The 24,236-nt window shown below is 40.6% G+C and overlaps 1 protein-coding gene and 1 long non-coding RNA gene across 3 annotated transcripts in view; one reads left to right on the forward strand and one right to left on the reverse strand.

Moving 5' to 3' along the window:
- Window positions 1-24,236, reverse strand: part of LOC130363371 (uncharacterized) — a 114,784-nt gene that overhangs the window by 13,576 nt on the left and 76,972 nt on the right. The gene's annotated exons all lie outside the window — the stretch shown is intronic.
- LOC130363322 (C-X-C motif chemokine 10-like) lies at window positions 2,219-5,836 on the forward strand. The gene is made up of 4 exons (XM_056568701.1): window positions 2,219-2,317; window positions 2,406-2,529; window positions 3,933-4,016; window positions 5,280-5,836. The coding sequence occupies exons 1-4, from the start codon at window positions 2,257-2,259 to the stop codon at window positions 5,314-5,316; spliced, it is 306 nt and encodes a 101-aa protein (XP_056424676.1). The 5' UTR covers window positions 2,219-2,256; the 3' UTR covers window positions 5,317-5,836.

Genomic DNA, 24,236 nt, shown 5'->3' on the forward strand with positions numbered 1-24,236 from the left:
ATGTTTAATATTCATATCATTAGTCCCATTATGGTATTCCCCCACCGCTGTTTTTATCTTGTCTGAAGTGTTTATGTTTTTTATGGGGGGGTATCTTAGGGTTGGCCCTGTTGTTTTTCATTGTGCTCAATAAAGTTTTGATACATTTTTCATTATATTTGGTCTATTGGTGTCTTTTTTTCATTTTCTGGAGCTGCTTTGTTTGGTTGTATTGGCTTAGAAAGAAGACCTGCGAGGGACCAGAGTGATAGGAGCAGAGAGAGAGGCAGCAAGGGAAGATGGAATATATTACTACATGGGGGGAGAGGCCTATCTACAATATGGGGGAAAAGAAGCGGTCTATCCACTATATTAGGCACAGAGGATGCTGATCTACTATATGGGGGCAGTGAGGGGGCCAATCTATAACATGAGGGCACAGAGAGGAGAGGTCTAATAATTATATGAAGGCACAAAGGGGGCTGTCTCCTATGTGGAGGGGTATACATTATATATGGAGGTGCCTAATACTATTTGGTGGTGCAAAGGAGGCTAACAATTTTTTGTGGGGCAATACAGATGGGGAATTTATACAGAGGTGAGGAGGTGCTGATGTGGGGATCCTACGATGTGAGAAGTCATGACCAGAAGAAGTCTTCAGGACAGCTCAGGCTAGATGGAGAAGCAAAGGAAAAATAAACAACTAATATCAAAATACATCCCCTGTGGTTCACTCAGAGAAGACATCCCCTGTAAGTCGCTGTAACTGAACTATGTAAACGGGTATATATCATTATATGGGTACCAGTATGGTGGGGGGGGATATTGGTCCTTGTATAGTGGAGTTTATTTAGTAACAGCATGGTGGTAGTACCTAGTCACTATGTGGTAGTGATATGTTGTCATAGTGTGGCGGTATTATACCCTGTTTCCCTGAAAATAAACCCTACCCCGAAAGTAAAGCCTAGCAGGATTATCAGGGTGGGCTGCAATATAAGCCCTACCCCGAAAATAAGACCTAGGTCAGGGGTAATCAACTGGGAGACGTGTCCCTGCCCCCGGCTGCTAAGCAACAGAAGGAGATCCCGCCGCCGCCGAGAGCTGCAGCTTCCGTACTGTACAAGTTGTGAACGCTACTGTATGAAGGTAGGGAAGTGCTGGTCTCTGCAGAGGATGAAATGTGTACCGTAGTTTATTATGGCAGAGGGGTGGGGGGCACTGTAGGAGTGTGGAGGATGACGGGGGAAGGGGAGGATGGGGGGCTGCAGGAGTGTGGAGGATGGGGGGCTGCAGGAGATGGAGGATGGGGGGCTGCGGGAGTGTGGAAGATGGAGGGCTGTGGGGGGATGGGGGGCTGTAGCAGTGTGGAAAATGGGGGGGGGGTGCGGCATCCTCCACATTTCTACAGCCCCCCCATCCTCCACACTGCTACAGCCCCCCCATCCTCCACATTGCTACAGCCCCCCATCCTTCACACTGCTACAGCCCCCCCCCCCCCCCCATGTTGTTCAGGGTACATACCATAAATAAGCCCTAGTGTGTTTTTTGTGACCAAAATTAATATAAGACCCGGTCTTATTTTCGGAGTAACACAGTACTTGTATTATTAGCAATATCAGCCTTGGTATGCTGATTTTGGGCAGTAACAGTATGATGGTAATATGTATAGTGATAATATTTCTTGTTTGCAATGTGGTGTTATTTGGTACTTACATGACAAATATTTAGAGTTACATAGTTACATGGTATATTTTGCACAGAAAATTTTTTATATACTGGCTAGTCTCTTCCTTAATGCCAATGGGCCTGCATTAGAAACTGAACATGAGGGTGTTTCTAAGTTGCATTTTTATGTTGCATTACGCATCAAGATTAATAACTCAAGGTAACCGCAAAAATTTAAAAATCACTTTTCTCATGTCAAAGATATGCATAACCATGTAATCAAGTAATAATCATATTCCTTGGTCATATATTAATGAACTATTTGCTTTTAATATTTCATGTGACTCATTGTTCCCTTTTCTGTTATACCCCGTTATTATAAGAATCAGTTACATTTTAGTTAAAAGAAAACAAACACACAAAACTTTCACTTCTCCTATGCTTTCCAATATATAAATAACATAAAAACATGTAGGAAACTGTGGCCATGAGAATTTCCCTCTTGACTTGTCATGATGATGTAATCCAATGATATGTGTATAAATTGTCATTACTCCAAGGATCTTTAGAGAAAGCCTCATAGCCCAGAAGACACATAATCTATTTATCATCATGGACCACAAGAGTATTGTCATCATTTGTGCTTTTCTCCTGTCTGCTACTCTTATAGAAGGTAAAGTATTGAAAACAGATCATATTAATTCATTCTCTTACATATATTACATCTATTTAATAACTGATTCTTCATTATTTTATATCAGGCTATGCTGTACCTCGTGGGGATCGCTGTTGGTGCAAAAACTTTACCAACAAGCTCAATGTGAAGGCAGTGGAAAAGCTGGAGATTTACCCCAGAAGCTCTACGTGTGAAAGAATTGAATATGTGTAAGTAAATCAGATATAATATAAGAAACAAATTATTTCTGTAGTACTTTAGGCCTTTGTTGACCCAGAAATATTCAATAGACATTTATTTTATGGAATAAACATTTTGTTATATACAGGACATTTGTTAATGCTTTTAAAGGGGTTGTGCGCTGCCCTGACTTTTGGAGCTCCGCTCACAGCGTCCGGAAGTTCATTACTCTGAACGCTGTGTGCAGGCTTCCGTGTTCGCGGACGCCGGGCGTGACATCACGCCCGGCCCCTAGTGACGTCTCGCCCGCCCCCTCAACGAAAGTCTATGGGAAGGGGGCGCGACCGCTGTCACGCCCCCTTCCCATAGACTTTGGTAGAGGGGTTCGGTCGCGAACACCGAAGCCCGCCCACAGCGTTCGGAGTAATGAACTTCCGGACGCTGTGAGCGGAGCTCCGAAAGTCAGGGCAGCGCACAATCCCTTTAAATCTCTCCTAGCAACTTAAAAGCTAAGGACACCTTGAAAACTTTTTTTTTTTAATCAACTGATGCCAGCAAGTTAAGCAGATTTGTAAATTTCTTCTATTTAAAAATCTTAATCCTTCCAGTACTTCTTAGCATCTGTATACTACAGAGGAAATTCTTTTCTTTTTGGATTTCTTTTCTGTCACAAACACAGTGCTCTCTGCTGACACCGATGAGAAAATCCCCATAGCAAACATATGCTGCACTGGACAGTTCCTAAAATGGGCAGAGGTGTCAGCAGAGAGCACTATATTTGTGACAGAAAAGTCCAAAAAGAAAAGAATTTCTTCTGTAATATACAGACGCTAATAAGTACTGGAAGGATAAATATTTTTTTTAATAGAACTAATTTACAAATCTGTTTAACTTGCTGGCATCGGTTGATAAAAAAAAGTTTTCCACCGGAGTACCCCTTTAAAAGGCATTTTTTAAGCTCTATTTGCTTTATATTTATTATGATGGAAAACAAATTTTCAGTTAAAAATGGGATCCATCAGGATGGGCAGTGTCCATTGTTTGGGGCCAAAAGGACCCTAAATGGTTCAGAGCACAACGGTATTGTGAACCTAGTCTTACTTTTTCTTCCACAGTCTCTGCAGCTTGCTTTGTGGGTTTTGTTTTCTCTTTGTGAGCTGTTTTAAATTATTCTGTGTTTTTCCAGATAGTAGTACCTAAATTGGTTTTATTTTATTTGAATTGTTATTTTGTCCTATGTAATGAAAAGAATAATTATCTAGAAGAATAATACAAAAACAAAAATGCAGTCCACCACAAAAATGAAAATGTATTGCTTAATTGTTATTGCAAAATATTTAAAAGCCTAGTAGAAAAAAAAATGGAGATGCATCACATTTCTTAAGTAAAATATAAAAAAAAATAATGCCAATTATTGATTTTGTTTCCACAGTGCAACTATAAAGAATGACTCGGTTCCAAAGTGTGTTAGTCCTGATCTTTTAGCACTAAAGGTTCTTCTGAGTGGAAAGAATAGGTATGTACTGCTTATTAGTAATTTATGTTGTATATGTAGAGAAGTTGATGGGGACCCCAGGTACAGTTATATTTGTTTTATTCTTGTATGGTTGGGTTCACATATATCTGGAGACCTGGCTCAGTTAACTGGCCACAACTGATGGCAAACTGCATCATTTGCCTATGGGTCCAGCAAGCGTCAGCAAGCTACAATTCTCTGTCTGAGGATCTGTCGTCTGAATTGACGATTAGTTTGATCATCAGTCTTCCTCTGGCACTTTTCTACTGCCGGATCACCAGATATCTTTGAATGAGGGTCTACCAATTGTGTGTATTTTATTTAACAGATTTGTATAGTGTTTAAATATTTTAATTGCAATATCTATCTTTTTGCATAAATGTAGAAAAGCAGAATAGGCCACACATCCACCTATTGTACAAAGATCCTTTGCTTCTCAGCAGAATTATAAAACTACATCACTGCCACCTGGGTAGAGCGGGTCCCTACTTAAATTGGCGTAGCATTGGGTGACGACAACCACAATAGGGTAAATGGCCCAGTGGCCATGCAGCCCCATTACTGCTCAGTCTTTCAGTCTTCAGACTGGAAGGACAGGGTGAGTGAGCTTTGCCATCTGTTCACACTTGTGTGGTGTTGTGCAGCCATTGTTGCTGTGGTGCCATGTATATGGGTTGGTGAGGTGCAGATCCAGGGGCTAGGTCAAGTAATATTGTGGCGGCTCAGCCATTGGACCATTCCCCCTATGTGCACTGGTATTGCAACAGTGATGGTCACAGCCCAGCGCTACATGTTGCAGTGATGTGGCGAATAGACTTTGATCTGTACACTTATGACCTGTTCGTTTTATAATTATGCTGAGAAGCAAATGATCCTTGTACAAGACAAGACGTGGATGTGCAACCAACTTTTTTTTCTACAATGTTTTTGCCATTGTCGGCAGCACAACCCCATTGCTGTCAGAGTTCTGAGCATGCATAATTCCGACAATCAGTCGACAAGCAAACATTTCACATTCTTTAATTTATCGCTGGGTCCAGGCACAGCGGAGTGTATGGACATCCTGCTACACCTGGATAAACCTTGAAGAGACAGCAGCCTTTTCAGTGGGGCCGTGGGGGTCAGTAACTTTGTATCACATATTGATAGTCTACAGAAACTTCAATATGTTCCTAGAAAAAAAAATGGTTTGGGGTTGCTAAAACAACTGTAATGTCATCTTATTTTTCCTATCACCTAAAAGCTATCTGTTTTGTTTTTTAGGCATCTCAGTCATATCAAAGTGATCCGCCATCAATAACTGCAAAACGTGATAAAAAGACACATGAGAAAACAAACCAGTTGAATAGTCATCAGTGCCTTTAATAGTATCTCTTTCTGTAATGTTTTTCATTGTGGGAAAGAACGGTGTTCTAGATTCCTTCTAGAAAAATGGATAGTTATAAAAGTAGTTAAAAACTGCAAAGCAGCCTTATGGAAACTGCCTGAAAGAAAGGAAATTAAAGCTACATTGTCATTGGGTGCTTTGGGCAATACAGACAGTTTTGCCTTTAGACACTTTTCATCAATCTTCCCCAATATTCTAACTATACTGTATGTAGTAAATGTAAATATATATCCAGTTTTTAAATACTGTGTAGAGCGTCAAATGTAAAATAAATTTTATAAGACTTTTATTTTTGGATCAAGAAATCTAAGTATTTTTCATAAATCTTCCCCAATATTCTAACTATGTGTGTATGTAGTAAATGTAAATATATATCCAGTTTTTAAATACTGTGTATAGCGTCAAATGTAAAATAAATTTTGCAAGACTTTTTTTTTTGGATCAAGAAAGTTTTTTTTTTTTCTTTACTCTCCCTGCTTTAGTTTCTAAGGACAACAATTACAATCATTTATTTGCATTTATTTTATATCAGTTTAGTAGTATTTTTTCATAGTAGATTTGTGCTGGTGCTACTTCTTGTATGAATCGATCGTTTTGATCAATTATAAGTGAAATATGGAAAAAAAAAAATAAGGGAGTCCACCCATAAGTGAGGCACCCACGAATAGAAACATGTACTGTGACATGCTAAAGCAACACATAATCCCCTCTGTTCGGAGACTGGGCCGCAAGATAAGGCTGGGTTCACACTACGTTTTTCAACTAAGGTTCCCGCATACGTTTTCTATCAAAAACCGTATGGGGAAAAAAACGGATGGAACAGTATGGGAAAAAGTAAACCGTATGGGTTTTTAAACAGTATACTGTTTTTAAAAGTGCATACTGTTCCGTCCGTTTTTGTAGAAAAAAAACCCATACGTTTTTGAAAATTTTGTCCATTTTTAATGGGAGGGGTCTTGGGTGGGGACTTTAGGATTCAAATGCGCATGTGCAAAGTAAAAACGTATACGTTTTTCCCGTATGGAACCGTATACATGTGCGTTTCCCATTGACGTCCATGTTAAAAAAACGTATGCAGTTGCAGTACGGTTTTTAAACCGGAGTCAAAACCGTGGTTGACCACGATTTTGTCTCCGGTTTAAAAACCGTACTGCAACCGCATACGTTTTTTTTAACATGGACGTCAATGGGAAACGCACATGTATACGGTTCCATACGGGAAAAACGTATACGTTTTTACTTTGCACATGCGCATTTGAATCCTAAAGTCCCCACCCAAGACCCCTCCCATTAAAAATGGACAAAATTTTCAAAAACGTATGGGGTTTTTTTCTACAAAAACGGACGGAACAGTATGCACTTTTAAAAACAGTATACTGTTTAAAAACCCATACGGTTTACTTTTTCCCATACTGTTCCATCCGTTTTTTTCCCCATACGGTTTTTGATAGAAAACGTATGCGGGAACCTTAGTTGAAAAACGTAGTGTGAACCCAGCCTAAGAAACTACAACACAGACCTCTAAGACAGCCACTGTCTTCCTAAAGAAGCTAAGTGTAAAGGTGATGGACTATGGAGCTGTTTGCTTATATGTAAGCTATCTGGAGGCCATTTTGCACAAAGACATGTGTGATAAAATGTGGTTACAAAAAAAAAAAATGAAAAAAAGATAGGGCCAGGATGTGATACATAATAAAATGAAAACATTCAGACTACTGAAACAAGGTGGGGTGGGGAAGCTATAAAATTATAAGGAAAATAATACATTCTTCAAAAAAATTATAATAAGAGTAGCAAAAATTTAAACAAAGAAAGTAAAACTAATCCAAAAATATTCTTCACCTACATATACAGTATAATAAGAAACTTCAGCCCCAAAAGTTTTAATGATGGAGGAGAATAAAGAAATCTACTAAATGCCTCCTTCTAAGTTGACATGAGTAGGAATAATGTAAAATTCTCCCGCATATCTCTCTTGCTTAACCCAACAAGAAGTGCAATTCCACCCTGAAAACATCAAAATACGCAAATTACAGAGGGAAATATCTGTAAATGAGTTAGAAATTGCCTAATGGTAGGAAACACAGGGATGTTGTTAATGGAACATACTCTGATTGGAGGACAGTTATAAGTGGGTTACCTCAGGAGTCAGTGTTGGGTCCACTTCTATAGATAAATGTTTGTAATCCCTTTGCAAGATTATTGAACTTCAATATTTGCATATGATACTAAATTGGGTAAGGAAATCACTATAGAGGGCAATAACATTACGGAGGGATATGGGAAAGCTAGCGTGGGCAGAAAAATATCAAACAAAAGTTAAATGCTGATAAATGTAAGGTTAAGCATTAGGGCCATAAAAACATAATGTACATTTATGTGTTAAATGAAAAAACATTAGGTAAAACTGCTACCGATAAGGACATAGAATGTGTCGGCAGATAAGAACCATTTGGCCCATCTAGTCTGCACAATAATCTGAATACTATGAATAGTCCCTGGCCCTATCTTATATGAAGGATAGCCTTATGCTTATCCCATACATGTTTAAACTCCTTCACTGTATTTGCAGCGACCACTTCTGCAGGAAGGCTATTCCATGCATCCACTACTCTCTCAGTAAAGTAATACTTCCTGATATTACTGCAGAAACCTTTGCTCCTCTAATTTAAAACTATGTCCTTTTGTGGTAGTTTTTCTTCTTTTAAATATACTCTCCTCCTTTACCGTGTTGATTCCCTTTATGTATGTAAAAGTCTCTATCATATCCCCTCTGTCTCTTCTTTCTTCCAAGCTATACATGTTAAGGTCCTTTAACCTTTCCTGGTAAGTTTTATCCTGCAATCCATGTACTAGTTTAGTAGCTCTTCTTTGAACTCTCTCTAGAGTACCTATATCCTTCTGGAGATACGGCCTCCAGTACTGCGCACAATACTCCAAGTGAGGTCTCATCAGTGTTCTGTACATCAGTATGAGCACTTCTCTCTTACTACTGCTTATACCTCTCCCTATACATCGAAGCATTCTGCTAGCATTTCCTGCTGCTCTATTACATTGGCTTCCTACCTTTAAGTCTTCTGATATAATTACTCCTAAATCCCTCTCCTCAGATCCTGAGGTCCGGACTGTGTCACATATTCTCTATTCTGCCCGAGGGTTTTTAAGCCCCAGGTGCATTATCTTGCACTTGTCCACATAAAATTTCAGTTGCCAGAGTTCTTACCATTCTTCTAGTTTTCCTAAATCCTTTTCAATTTGGCAGATCCCTCCAGGAACATCAACCCTGTTACATATCTTTGTGCCGTCAGCAAAAAGACATACCTTACCATCGAGACCTTTTGCAATATCATTAATGAAGATATTAAACAAAATTGGTCCCAGTACAGATCCATGAGGTCCGCACTGGTAACAAGACCTTGCTCTGAATATTCTCCATTGACCACAACCCTCTGTTGTCTGTCACTCAGCCACTGCCAAATCCACTCAACAATATGGGAGTCCAAGCTCAATGACTGCAGTTTATTGATAATGTGGGACAGTCTCAAAAGCCTTACTAAAATTTAGATATGCGATAATATCTAGATATGCAATGTCTACTGCCCCTCGGACTTGGGAGAGAGAGGGAGAAAGAAAGAAAGAGAAAGAGCGTTAGGATAGAACACTGTGTGTGAACAGGAGCCACAATCCTTAACCCTTTAATGACCTGCGCCGTATATATACAGTGGTCCCTCAACATACGATGGTAATCCGTTCCAAATGAACCATCGTTTGTTGAAACCATCGTATGTTGAGGGATCAGTGCAATGTAAAGTATAGGAAGCTGTACTCACCTGTCCCTGCCGCTCAGGACCCGTCACCGTTGCCCTGGATGTCGCCCTCCATCGCTGCCGCCGCGTGCCCGGCGCTCCTGGCGTCTCTGCTTCCCCGGGATCCTCACTTTCCGTCGCCGTCATCACGGTTACTATGCACGCACGCCGCTCCTATTGGGTGACGGGACGGCGTGCGCGCGACGTGATGACGACGATGGAGAGCGCCGGCGATGAAGGGGATCGTGAAGTGGACACTCCGGAGCCCCGAGGACAGGTAGGAGACCATCACCAGTGCACATGGGGCACCGTAAATGGCTATCCGGCGGCAGCTGAAGCAGTCAGCGCTGCCGGATAGCTGTTTATGCGATGGCCCTGACATACAAAAGCATTGTATGTTGATGCTGCCTTCAACATGCGATGGCCTCTGAGAGGCCATCGCATGTTGAAATTATCGTATGTCGGGCCATCGTAGGTTGAGGGGTCACTGTATATGGTGTGGTCGTGCGGCAGGTCTATGAGGCGATCTCAGAAGCTGAGCTCGCTTCATATCCTTTTGGTCCCGGATGCTATCAGCAGCCAGGACCCACGGCTAATGCCGGACACCGGCAATCGAGCCGATGAATGGCATTAACCCTTTAGACTTCAACTTTGATTGCGGCATCTACAATGCCAAAAATAAACTCCCGGCAGCTAAGTTCCCTTTTCCCATAAAAATTTAATATATGTAAACAAAAATAAACACAAGCATATGTGGTATCGCCACGTGCGTAAATGTCTGAACTACAAAAGTATAATGTTAATTAAACTGCATGGTCAATGGCATATGCGTAAAAAAAAAAACTACATTTCATAATTGCATATTTTTCGTCACTTTTAGAGATGAGCGAACTTACAGTAAATTCGATTCCTCATGAACTTCTCGGCTCGGCAGTTGATGACTTTTCCTGCATAAATAAGTTCAGCTTTCAGGTGCTCCCGTGGACTGGAAAAGGTGGATACAGTCCTAGGAGACTCTTACCTAGGACTGTATCCACCTTTTCCAGCCCACCGGAGCATCTGAAAGCTGAACTAATTTATGCAAGAAAAGACATCAACTGCTGAGCCGAGAAGTTCGTGACGAATCGAATTTACTGTAAGTTCGCTCATCTCTAGTCACTTTGTATACCCTAAAAAAAGAAATTATAAAAAGTGATCAAAGGTCCCATCAAAACAAAAAGGATACCAATAAAAACTACAGTCTATGGCACAAAAAAATGAGCCCTCATATAGCCCCCTATATGGAAAAAGAAAATGTTACAGAGGTCAAAATAGGACATTTTTAAACATGTAAATTTTCGTACAAAAAGTTATAATAAAAAAAAAAGTAAAACAAAATAAAACCTATATAAGTTTTATATCATTTTAATCATTTGGACCTACAGAATAATGATAAGGTGTCATTTTTAAGTGCACTACATAGAATCAGAATCCCCCAAAAGTTACAAAATGGCGGTTGTTTTATTTTTATTTATTTATTATTATTTTTAAATTTTGCCCCACAAATCATAATTTTTTTTTGTTTTGCCATAGATTTTGTGGTAAAAAGATTGATGTCATTACAAAGTACAATTGGTGGCACAAAAATAAGCCCTCAAATAGGTGGAAAATTAAAAGCCTTATGATTTTTAGAAGGTGAGGTGGAAAAAACGAAAGTGCAAAAATGAAAAAACTCTGTGTCCTTAACCACAAAGGGACCCAGGGCGTACAGGTACGCCTTCGGTCCCTGGTACTTAACCCCTTAAGGACTCAGGGGTTTTTCAGTTTTTGCACTTTCGTTTTTTCCTCCTAACCTTTTAAAAATCATAACCCTTTCAATTTTCCACCTAAAAATCCATATTATGGCAAATTTTTTACATCACCAATTCTACTTTGCAGTGACATTAGTCATTTTACCTAAAAATTCACGGCGAAACGGAAAAAAAATCGAAGAAAAAACGCCATTTTGTAATTTTTGGGGGCTTCCGTTTCTACGCAGTGCATATTTCGGTAAAAATGACACATTATCATTATTCTGTAGGTCCATATGGTTAAAATGATACCCTACTTATATAGGTTTGAATTTGTCGTACTTCTGGAAAAAATCATAACTACATGCAGGAAAATTTATACGTTTAAAAATTTCATTTTCTGACCCCTATAACTTTTTTATTTATCCACGTACAGGGCAGTATGAGGACTCATGTTTTGCGCCATGATCTGAAGATTTTATTGGTATAATTTTTGTTTTGATCAGACTTTTTGATCACTTTTTATTCATTTTTTAATGGTATAAAAAGTGACCAAAAATACGCTTTTTTGGACTTTGGATTTCTTTTGCGCATACGCCATTGACCGTGTGGTTTAATTAATGATATATTTTTAGAGTTCGGACATTTACGCATGCAGCGATACCACATATGATTTTTTTTTTTTTAAATTTACATTGTTTTTTTTTTATATGGGAAAAGGGGGGTGATTCAAACTTTTATTAGGGAAGGGGTTAAATTACCTTTATTAACACTTTTTTTTTACTTTTTTTTTGCAGTGTTATAGGTCCCATAGGGACCTATAACACTGCACACACTGATCTCTCATGCTGATCACTGGCATGTATTAGCACGCCTGTGATCAGTGTTATCGGCGCTTGACTGCTCCTGCCTGGATCTCAGGCACGGAGCAGTCATTCGTCGATCGGACACCGAAGAGGCAGGTAAGGGCCCTCCCGGTGTCCTGTAAGCTGTTCGGGAATGCCGCGATTTCACCGCCGCGGTCCTGAACAGCCCGACTGAGCAGCCAGGATACTTTCACTTCAGACGCGGCTGTCAGCTTTGATCGCCGCTTCTGAAGGGTTAATACAGGGCATCACCGCGACCAACCCGATATGACGCGGGGACACCGTGTGACCCCTCGGCATATCGCGGGAGCCGGCGGAGGACGTAAATATACGTCCTGCGTCGTTAAGGGGTTAAGGACCCAGGGAGTACCTGTACGCCAAAGTGAATTCCGGGTCATTACAGGTCTATGATGACCTGGTGACCCGGAATATAAGGGGGATCGAGGTTGTCCAAGACACCCACAATCCCCCTGAAGGGATAGGAGTGAGGTGGCAGGGGTACCACCCCTCCTATCCCTGCTATTGGTCGCCAGAAGCGACGACCAATAGCAGATCGGGGGCGGGGGGGTTAACTTTCTTTTTCCCCGTCCTGCCCACCCACAACGGGGAAACTGTCGCCCGGAGGCCGCGGGTGATGGTGATCGGTGGGCGGCGATGTTGTGTGACTGGCTCCCTGGATCCTACGGAAGCCGGTGAGCTGCCTAGAAACATCTGGAGGGTACAGTTTGAGACCACTATACAGTGTTGCAAAACTGCAAATCCCAGCATTCCCAAACAGCAAACAGCTGTCTCGGCATGCTGGGAGTTGTAGTTGCGTACCTCCATCTGTTGCATAACTACATCTCCCAGCATGCCCTTCGGTGATCAGTACATGCTGGGAGTTGTAGTTTTGCAACAGCTGGAGGCACACTGGTTGGAAAATACTGAGTTAGGTAACAGAACCTAACTGAAGGGTTTTCAACCAGTATGCCTCCAGTTGTTGCAAAAGTACAACTCCCAGCATCCACGGTCTGTCAGTAATGCTGGGAGTTGTAGTTTTGAAACAGCTGGAGGTGTGCCCCCCCATGTGAATGTACAGGGTTCATTCACACGGGCTGGTTTACAGTAAGTTTCCTGCTTCAAGTTTGGGCTGCGGCAAAATTTTCACCACAGCGCAAACTCCTAGTGGGAAATTCACCGTAACACACCAGTGCGAATGTACCCTAAAAACACTACACTACATTAACACATAATAAAGGGTAAAACACTAAATATACACCCCTTACACTGTCCCCCCCCCCCAATAAAAGTGAGAAACGTATTGTAACGCAGTGTTTCCAAAACTGAGCCTCCAGCAGTTGCAAAACAACAACTCCCAGCATTTCTGGACAGCCACTGACTGTCCAGGCATGCTGGGAGTTTAGCAACAGCTGGAGGCACCCTGTTTGGGAATCGCTGGAGTAGAATACCCCTATGTCCACCCCTATGAAATCCCTAATTTAGTCCTCAAATGTGGATGGCACTCTCTCTCTCTACGGAGCCCTGTCGTATTTCAAGGAAACAGTTTAGGGCCACTTAGGGGGTATTTACGTACTCGGGAGAAATTGCACTACAAATTTTGGGGGGCTTTTTCTCCTTTTACCCTTTATGAAAAGGAAAAGTTGGGGGCTACACCACCCTGTTAATGTAAAAAAATTTAAAATTTTACACTAACATGCTCGTGTTGCACCATACTTTTTACTTTCACAAGGAAAAAAAGACCCCAAAAATTTGTAACGCAATTTCTCCTGAGTACGGAAATACCTCATATGTGGGCGTAAAATGCTCTGCGGGCGCACAACAAGGCTCAGGAGTGAGAGCGCACTATGTACATTTGAGGCCTAAATTGATGATTTGCACAGGGGTGGCTGATTTTACAGTGGTTCTGACATAAACCCCATGTGTGACCCCATTTTGGAAACTACACCCCTCACGGAACATGACAAGGGGTATAGTGAGCCTTAACACCCCACAGGTGTTTGACGAATTTTCATTAAAGTTGGATGGGGAAATAAATAAAAAAATTCACAAAAATGCTGATGTTACCCTAAATTTTTCATTTTCACAAGGGAAAATAGGAAAAAAGCCCCCCAAAATTTGTAGCCCCATATCTTCTGAGTAAGAAAATACCCCATGTGTGGATGTAAAGTGCTCTGTGGGCGAACTACAATGCTCTGAAGAGAGGAAGCGCCATTGGTATTTTGAAGAGAAAATTTGTCCGGAATTGAAGGCCACGTGCGTTTACAAAGCCCCCATAGTGCCAGAACAGTGGAACCCCCCCCCACATGTGACCCCATTTTGGAAACTACACCCCTCACGGAATGTAATAAGGGGTGCAGTGAGAATTTACACCCAACAGGTGTCTGACAGATTTGTGGAACAATGGTCCATGAAAATAAAAAATAAAATTTTAAATTTGCACAGCCCACTGTTTCAAAAGTTTGTCAAACGTCAATGTGGTGTAAATGCTCACTGCACCCCATATTATATTCAGTGAGAGGCATAGTTTCTGATATAAGGTCCCATGTGGGGGGGGGGTCCATTGTTCTGGTAGCATGGGGGCTTTGTAAATGCACATGTCCCCCAATTCCATTCTAAACAAATTCTCTGTCCAAAAGCCCAATGGCACTCCTTCTCTTCAGAGCATTGTAATGCGCCCGCAGAGCACTTTACATCCACACATGGGGTATTTCCATACTCAGAAGAAATGGGGTTACAAAATTTGGGGGGCCTTTTTTCCTATAACCTCTTGTAGAAATGGTAAATTTGGAAAAAAAAATGAATTTTTGTGAATTTTTTATTTTATTTACACATTCCTTTTTAACAAAAAGTCGTCAAACACCTGTGGGGTGTTGAGGCTCACTGTACCCCTTGTTACGTGCTTTAAGGGGTGTAGTTTCCAAAATAGTATGCCATGTGTTTTTTTTTTCTGTTATGGCACCATTGGGCCCTCGTAAATGCGACAGGCCCCCAAAAACCATTTCAGCTAAATTTGTTTTCAAAAAGCCAAATGTGACTCCTTCTCTTCTGAGCATTGTAGTGCTCCAGCAGAGCACTTGACGTCCATGACGTCCACAAATAGGGTATTTCCATTCTCAGAAGAAATGGGGTTACAATTTATGGGGGGGGGGCATTTTCTCATATTATCTCTTGTAAAAATGGTAAATTTGGGGGGAAACTGCATTTTAGTGGAAAAAAAATCATTTTCATTTACACATCCGACTTTAATGAAAAGTCGTCAAACACCTGTGGGGTGTTAAAGCTCACTGTACCCCTTGTTATGTTCCTTGAGGGCTGTAGTTTCCAAAATAGTATGCCATGTGGAGTTTTTTTTTTTTTTTTTTTTTTGCTGTTATGGAACCATAGGGGCTTCCTAAATGTGACATGCTTCCCAAAAGCCATTTCAGCAAAATTTGCTTTCAAAAAGCCAAATGTGGCTCCTTTTCTTCTGAGCATTGTAGTGCACCAGCAGAGCACTTGACACCCACATATGGGGTATTTGTATACTCAGAAGAAATGGGGTTACACATTTGAGGGACATTTTCTCCCATTGCCCCTTGTAAAAATGTAAAATTTGGGGGGGAAAACTGCATTTTGGTTAAAAAAAAATTAATTTACACATCTAACTTTAACAAAAATTTGTCAAACACCTGTGGGGTGTTAAGGCTCACTGGACCCCTTGTTACATTCCTTGAGGGGTGTAGTTACCAAAATAGTATGCCATGTGTTTTTTTTTTTCTGTTCTGGCACCATAGGGGCTTCCTAAATGTGACATGCCCCCCCCAAAAAAAATCATTTCAGAAAAACTCACTCTCTAAAATCCCATAGTCGCTCCTTCCCTTCTGAGCCCTCTAGTGCACCCACAGACACACTTTACATTCACATGAGATATTTCCTTACTTGAGAGAAATTGGGTTACAAATTTTAGGGCATTTTCTCTCTGGGTCTACAAGAACATGCGAGTGTAAAAAATAAAGATTTTGAATTTTCTACTTCACTTTGCTGCTATTCCTGTGAAACACCTAAAGGGTTAACACACTTTCTGAATGTCATTTTAAATACTTTGAGGGGTGCAGTTTTTATAATGGGATAATTTATAGGGAATTTCTAATATGAAGGCCCCTCAAATCCACTTGAAAACTTAACTGTTCCCTGAAAAATTCAGATTTTGAAAATTGCTGCTAAACTTTGAAGCCCTCTGATGTCTTCCAAAAGTAAAAACATTTCAACTTTATGATGCAAACATAAAGTAGACATATTGTATTTGTGAATCAATATATAATTTATTTGGGATATCCATTTTCCTTATAAGCAGAGAGTTTAAAAGTAAAAAAAAAAAGCCACATTTTCAAAATTTTCATCAAATTTTGGAATTTTTCACAAAGAAATGATGCAAGTATCGATGAAAATTTACCACTAACATAAAGTAGAAAATGTCTCAAAAAAACTATCTCAGAATCAGAATGAAAAGTAAAAGCATCTCAGAGTTATTAATGCTTAAAGTGACAGTGGTCCTTTTTTCCCATTTTACCCCCATAAAGTGTAAAAAAAAATTATTTATGCACATATTTAGTATCGCTGCGTGCGTAAATGTCCAAACTAGTAAAATATAATGTTATTGATCCTGTATGGTGAACAGCGTGAACGTAAAAAAAGAAGCGCAAAATTGCTGCTTTTTTGTCACATTTTATAAAAAAATAAATAAAATGTATAAAAATTTTATATACACAAATGTATGTCAAACATCTTATCCCCTATCCTTTGGATAAGGGATAAGATATTTTTGCCCAGAATACTCCTTTAAGGTCAAAATGGGGTTGGTCCTTAACAGATGCGCTTTTTTGAACATCCGTTTTGGTGAATTTCCTATCAGTTAAACATATCAGTTTCTGTTAAACTAGATAAACAGAAGGGCGGTGACATTGGGTGGGCTGTCCTTTGTGCTTCGCTGTTCTACAGAAAGGTGCTGAAATGTTTCCTTCTGTGTTTTTTTATAGCAAAGTCTTAAATTGCAGATTTTTGGTCATATAGCAGAAAAAAAAACAAACACAAAAAAACTATCAAAAAACTCACATTAAAACGAAAAAATAAATAAATAAATGGTACCAATGAAAACGACACATCATGGCACAAAAAAGAGCCCCTATACAGCTCTATATAAAGACAAATAAAATTGTTATAGAGGTAAGAAGAAGATCATTTTAAGCAGATTCTTTTTTTATACCAAAATTAAAGTGCACCTCTCATGAAAAAATATTTTTATATATTACAGATGAAACCTTAATAAACACTTTCTAATTGGTTTTATAATTTTTTTTTCTTTTTTTACTTAAATCCACCACTAGGGGTCTCCCTAGCAGTCCTGGCCGCAAGCATTTCAGACTAAGAGCATGAGTCTGAAATCACTCTTCAGCCAGGACTCAGCGCAGCTCCCTGCCTGTCATTCAGAGAGGCTGGAGTGAGCGCAGAGCTCGTAGGAAAGTAGGGAGCGCTTCTGACCCACCAATGTCCTTTTTTCTGCAGGGCACAGCAGCTCTGTCATCCAAACAGAGAGGAGGAGACCCAGGAGCTGCCGTCCCTGCCGTGTTCCGAGGCTGGATGTGTGCCCCTGGATGCGGCAGAACAGCAGCAATTCCTATACAGCGCCTGCAATGTCCCGCCCACTTCCTCCCCTCGCACAGTGCTCTGAACTGTGCTGCCAAAGAGGAGAGAAAAAAGGTATTTTTATGGGGTTTTAAAGAAAAATAAATGCAGGGATAGACTTAGTCAGAGTCAGGGACAGATAGGGGGGGTTAGGGAGAGTTTAGATGGTGATAGGTACACTTTAACCCCTTAAGGACCCAGCCCATTTTCACCTTAACCCCTTAAGGACGCAGCTCATTTTCACCTTAAGGACGGAGCCATTTTTTGCAATTCTGACCACTGTCACTTTAAGCATTAATAACTCTAAGATGCTTTTACCGATTATTCTGATTCTAAGATAGTTTCTTTGTGACATATTCTACTTTATTTTAGTGGTAAATGTTCATCGTTACTTGCATCCTTTCTTGGTAAAAAAATCCCCAAGTTTCATGAAAATTTTGAAAATTTTGCATTTTTCTAACTTTGAAGCGCTGCTTGTTAGGAAAATTGATATTCCAAATACATTTTATATTGATTCACAAATACAATATGTCTACTTTATGTTGGCATCATAAAATGGACATATTTTTACTTTTTGAAAAAATTAGAGGGCTTCAAAGTATAGCAGCAATTTTCTAAATTTTCATGAAAATGTCAAGATCTGAAAGGACAGATGTTACAGAACTACAACTTCCAGCATGCCTGGGCAGTCTAGGCATGCTGAGAGTTGTAGTTTTGCAACATCTGGAGGGCTACCGTTTGGACACCACTGTACTAGTGGTCTCCCATACAGCTCTATTTTGTGAAAAATTTGAAAATTGCTGCTAAACTTTGAAGCCCTCTGATGTCTTCCAAAAGTAAAAACATTTCAACTTTATGATGCAAACATAAAGTAGACATATTGTATTTGTGAATCAATATATAATTTATTTGGGATATCCATTTTCCTTATAAGCAGAGAGTTTCAAAGTTAAAAAAAAAAAGCAAAATTTTCTAAATTTTCATCAAAAGAAATGATGCAAGTATCAACGAAAATTTACCACTAACATAAAGTAGAATATGTCTCAAAAAAACAATCTCAGAATCAGAATGAAAAGTAAAAGCATCCCAGAGTTATTAATGCTTAAAGTGACAGTGGTCCTTTTTTCCCATTTTACCCCCATAAAGTGTAAAAAAAAATAATGTGCAAAAAATACCCCTGCATCCCGAGTCCTTAAGGACGTAGGGCGTATGGATGCGCCCGTGGGAAATCATTCAGCAGGCATCCCGACACATCGTCAATTCAGACATGCGATTTTCTACTATTCCGGGCTGTTCAGGTCTCTGGTGACCCGATCGCCTGGAAAATAGGGATGATCGGAGCTGTCAGTGACAGCCCCGATCATCCTGAGGGATAGGAGCGAGGTTGCAGTGCTGCAACCTCCTCCTATCCCCTGCCATTAGTCAGCACTGAGTGCTGACCAATGGCAGTTGAAGACGGGGGGTTGCCATGGAAACCCCCCGCTCTGCCCACCCCTGGATGTCGGGCAGAATGGGGGAAGACGATGGCGGTCGGTACCTGTGGAGAAGATGCCATGGGGACCGCCGATCATCGGTGACATCAGCGGAGATCAGCGGCGCAGGTCGGGAGGTGACGGAGTGGAGCATGAAGGGAGGTGGCAGTAAAGCGATCTTTTTTGCTGCCTTCCTAGTGGAAGCCAAACTGCATCTCCCAGCATGCCCAGACAGCCAAAGGCTGTCTGGGCATGCTGGGAGTGGGAGTTGTAGTTTTGCAACATCTGGAGGGTTACAGTTTGGAGACCACTATTACAATGGTGCCCAAATGGTAGCCCTCCAGATGTTGCAAAACTACAACTCTCAGCATGCCTAGACTGCCCAGGTAAAAATATGTCCATTTTATGATGCCAAGTAGACATATTGTATTTGTGAATCAATATAAAATGTATTTGGAATATCAATTTTCCTAACAAACACAGAGTTTCAAAGTTAGAAAAATGCAAAATTTTCTAAATTTTCATGAAATTTGGGGATTTTTCACCAAGAAAGGATGCAAGTAACGACGAACATTTACCACCAAAATAAAGTAGAATGTCACAAAAAAACTATCTCAGAATCAGAATTACTGGTAAAAGCATCTTAGAGTTATTAATGCTTAAAGTGACAGTGGTCAGAATTGCAAAAAATGGCTCTGTCCTTGAGGTGAAAATGAGTTGCGTCCTTAAGGGGTTAAGGTGAAAATGGGCTGGGTCCTTAAGGGGTTAAAGAGTACCTATCACCATCTAAACTCTCCCTAATCCCCCCCATCTGTCCCTGACTCTGACTAAGTCTATCCCTGCATTTATTTTTCTTTAAAACCCCATGAAAATACCTTTTTTCTCTCCTCTTCAGTAACACAGTTCAGAGCACTGTGCGAGGGGAGGAAGTGCTTAAAGGGTACCTCTCATCAAAAAAACTTTTGATATATTATAGATTAATGTATGCAGAATAACTTTACAATTGCATGTTATTAAAAAAAATATGCTTCTTTCTATTTAATTTTCCATTTTGAAGAAATTACCACTAGGGGTCTCCCTACCAGTCCTGGCAGCAAGCATTTCAGACTCATGCTGGAGTCCTAAACACTACGAGCTGCCAGTCTGCTTTGTTCACAAAGGAGAACATTCAGAGCTGCCAGCCTGCTTTGTTCACAGCCTGTTTGGCTGTGAACAAAGCAGGCTGGCAGCTCTGAGTGTTTAGGACTCCAGCATGAGTCAGAAATGCTTGCTGACAGGACTGATCGGGAAAAATACAATAGAAAGAAGCATATTTTTCATTAACATGCTATTGGAAAGTTATTCAACATTCATTAATCTAAAATATATCAAAAGTTTATTTGATGAGAGGTACCCTTTAAAGTCTGCTTAAAATGATCTTCTTCTTACCTCTATAACTATTTTATTTGTCTTTACATAGAGCTGCATGGGGGCTCTTTTTTTGTGCCGTGATATGTAGTTTTCATTGGTACCATTTTTTTATTTATTTTTTCGTTTTAATCGCTGCGGGCGATCCGATCATCCATATTTCTGACCGCATTTCTGCAGATGCCATGATCTGTATTGATCAAGGCATCTGAGGGGTTAATGGTAGAAATCAGCACGATCCCGGATGTCGGCCATTACCAGCTGGACCCTGGCTGCGATAAACTTAAGTCAAAAACACAATGTGAATGGAGCCTTAGATCATTATGCATGTTGTGGATGTGCGACCATGTCTGTTTTCTCTATTTGAATTCACATTGTCCAGCATTTATCATTGTAGGTGTAAGTGAAGCATTTTTCTACACCTTTTTTTGTGTGCTGGTGATGTGTAGGAGCACCAAATTTATTAAATGATCACAGAGCATTTGATAAATTTTGTGCAGGTCACAGTTTTTGAAATCTCTCTATTCACATACACCAAAAAGCTAAGATAAGTCTGGGCTGGTGTAGTTTTAGAGGTTTTCAATGGTTTTGCGCCTTTTCTGCACCTTTTCACAAAAAGGTGCAGTTCATAAAACCCTTCTATATCATGTGTATTTCCAAAATCAGTGGATTGTAACTCAAAATCAGCAGAAATGTGTAAACCAAAAGGCGCAAAAAAGGCGCAAATAAACCCTGCTTGCGCCTTTTTTGTGCCTTTTGTAGACACAAAAAACAGTCTAAAGACAGTGAGAAATGTCAGCCATTGTGTTTTCTATCCCCCTCTTTTTTTATGTTTTTATTTGGTTAGCACTCTGCCCCTCCCCCTCAGCCCAGGCCTATATAAATTTGGCAGAAAGCTGCATAGGGCCCATTCTTTCGGGCATTCTCCCAGTCTCCGACTGGGAGCACATGGTAAGTGAGCTTTTGCACCTGTTCACACTGGTGTGGTGCTGTGTGGCATCCATTGCTGCTTCGGCGCCGTGTCTGTGGGGAGGTGCAGTCCTGGGACTGGTTTGAGTGCCATTGGGGCAGCTCTGCCAGTGGGTCGTTCCCCTGGTGGGCACAGATGTTGTGGTGGTTGCCACTCAGTGCTATGTCATTTTATGCTAGGGACGTTAGGGACCCGCTACTTACAGGTGGCTGTGATGTGGCCAGCGGGCTTGCACTTCATTATCATAAAGTACACGAACAATCTGTTAGTTTAATAAATGTTGCTAAGAAGAATTAGATCATTTTTCATGTAGTGGATGTGCCACCATGTCTGTTAGGTTACAGGTCTTTAGAGCTTTTAGGCAGTGTTATGCACATGTTTTGAGGATTATCGAATTGCTGGTTCACGTACTTGTTTTTTTTACATTTTTTTTAAACATGCCTGGTAAACTGTACTATAGTCTTGATAGGCAGCATTGTGGCCTGGGAAAAAGTTTTTTCTTCAATATTTAAACGTGCTCTTCGGGGCACTGGGAGCAAATGACTAGGAGCACCACTATGCTCAATTGGACCCCCCTCACCTCCTCCTATAGCCATGCCTGACTTAGATAAATGAGAAGAAGAATATGGGGGGAGGGGAGTCAAAGTGGGCATATCGGTGCTCCTAGAAAAAGTAATGCCTCCAGTGCACCAAAGATCTCATATGCATATTGAATAAAACATTTTCTAGGGTAACAACACAGCACAACAAGATACTAGCATTCATTACACAATAACATCATTGATTCAACAATCACTTGCTTCAGATCTGCCAGTGTGAACGTACCCTTAACCCCTTAATGACCACGGACGTAAATGTACGTCCTGGTTTGGAGGGACTTCCCGCACCAGGACTTACATTTACGACCTGTGCATGACCGTGAGCATCGGAACGGTGCTCGCATCATAAACGGCAGGTTCCGGATGCTAGTAGCAGCCGGGGACCCGCCCGTAATGGCCGACATCCGCGATCGCGCGGATGGCCACCATTAACCCCTCAGATGCCGTGATCAATACAGATCACGGCATCTGCAGCAGTGCGTTACTTTGAATGGATGATCGGATCGCCCGCAGCGCTGCCGCGGCGATCTGATCATCCAGCATGGTGGTCGGAGGTCCCCTCACCTGGCTCCAGCCGTCTCCCGGGGTCTTCTGCTCTGGTCTGCGATCGAGCAGACCAGAGCAGAAGATGACCGATAATATTGATCAGTGCTGTGTCCTATACATAGCACTGAACAATATTAGCAATCAAAGGATTGCTATAGATAGTCCCCTATGGGGACATAAAAAGTATAAAATAAAATTTGAAAAATGTAAAAATAAAAAGTAAAAAAAAAAGGGAAAAATCCCCTCCCCCAATCAAAATGAAAATTGTCAGTTTTTCCCATTTTACCGCCAAAAAGAGTAAAATATTTTTTTAATGAACATATTTGTTATCACCGCGTGCATAAATGTCCGTACTATCAAAATATAATGTTAATTATCCCGTACGGTGAATGGCGTAAACGTAAACAATTAAAAAATCCAAAAATGCAGCGTTTTTGTCACATTTTATTAAAAAAATTATTAAAAATTATCTAAAAGTTTTATATATGCAAATGAGGTATCGATAAAAAGTAAAGATGACGGCGCAAACAATGAGCCCTCATGCCGCCCTATATACAGAAAAATGAAAAAGTTATAGGTGGTCAAAATAGGGCAATTTTAGATTACTGATTTTGTACAAAAAGTTTTAGATTTTTTTTTAGCGGTACAAAAACATAAAAGTATCTAGCCATGGGTATCATTTTAATCGTATTGACCCACAGAATAAAGAACACATCATTTTTACTGTAAAGTGTATAGTGTGAAAACAAAACCCTCCAAAATGCGCAAAATTGTGGTTTTCATTTAAATTTCCTCCCTAAAAAAATATTTTGGGGTTCACCGTACATTTATGGTAAAATGAGAGGTTTCATTACAGAGTACAATTGGTCACGCAAGCCCTTATATGGGTCTGTAGATAGAAATATAAAGGAGTTATGGATTTTAGAAGGCGAGGAGCAAAAAAACTAAACGCAAAAATAAAATTGACCTTGTCCTTAAGGTGAAAATGGGCTTGGTCCTTAAGGGGTTAAAGGGGTACTCCTGTGGAAAACTTTTTTTTTTTAAATCAACTGGTGCCAGAAAGTTAAACAGATTTGTAAATTACTTCTATTAAAAAATCTTAATACTTCCAGTACTTTTTAGGGGCTATATACTACAGAAGAAATGCTTTTCTTTTTGGATTTCTCTGATGTCATGACCACAGTGCTCTCTGCTGACCTCTGCTGCCCATTTTTGGAACTGTCCAGAGCAGGAGAAAATCCCCACAAAAAACATATGCTGCTCTGGAAAGTTCCTAAAATGGACAGCAGAGGTCAGCAGAACCAGGTGAGTGGACCTCCGGCCGCCATGCTGGATGATTGGATCACCGCGGCAGCGCTGCGGGCGATCCGATCACCCATTAAAAGTACCGCACTGGCGCAGATCCCGTGATCTGTATTGATCACGGCATCTGAGGGGTTAATGGCGGACATCCACGCAATCTACCTGGTGCGGGAAGTCCCGTCAAACCAGGACGTACATTTACGTCCGTGGTCGTTAAAGGGGTACTCCGGTGAAAACTTTTTTTTTTTTTTTATCAACTGGTGCCAGAAAGTTGAACAGACTTGTAAATTAATTATATTAAAAATTCTTAATCCTTCCAGTACTTATTAGCGGCTGTATACTACAGAGGAAAATTCTTTTCTTTTGGGATTTCTTTCTTTTTTGTCACAACCACAATGCTCTCGGCTGACACCTCTTTCCATTTTAGGAACTGTC

Source organism: Hyla sarda, chromosome 1 (assembly GCF_029499605.1).
Source record: "Hyla sarda isolate aHylSar1 chromosome 1, aHylSar1.hap1, whole genome shotgun sequence".
Taxonomy (NCBI): Eukaryota; Metazoa; Chordata; class Amphibia; order Anura; family Hylidae; genus Hyla; species Hyla sarda.

What these genes read in the sequence shown, in the direction of transcription:
- LOC130363322 (XM_056568701.1), top strand. Translation starts at nt 2,257, where the DNA reads ATGGACCACAAGAGTATTGTCATCATTTGTGCTTTTCTCCTGTCTGCT. An exon ending in TGTGAAAGAATTGAATATGT is followed by an intron (nt 2,530 to 3,932) that starts GTAAGTAAATCA and finishes TTGTTTCCACAG; the next exon opens with TGCAACTATAAAGAATGACT. An exon ending in CTTCTGAGTGGAAAGAATAG is followed by an intron (nt 4,017 to 5,279) that starts GTATGTACTGCT and finishes TTTGTTTTTTAG; the next exon opens with GCATCTCAGTCATATCAAAG.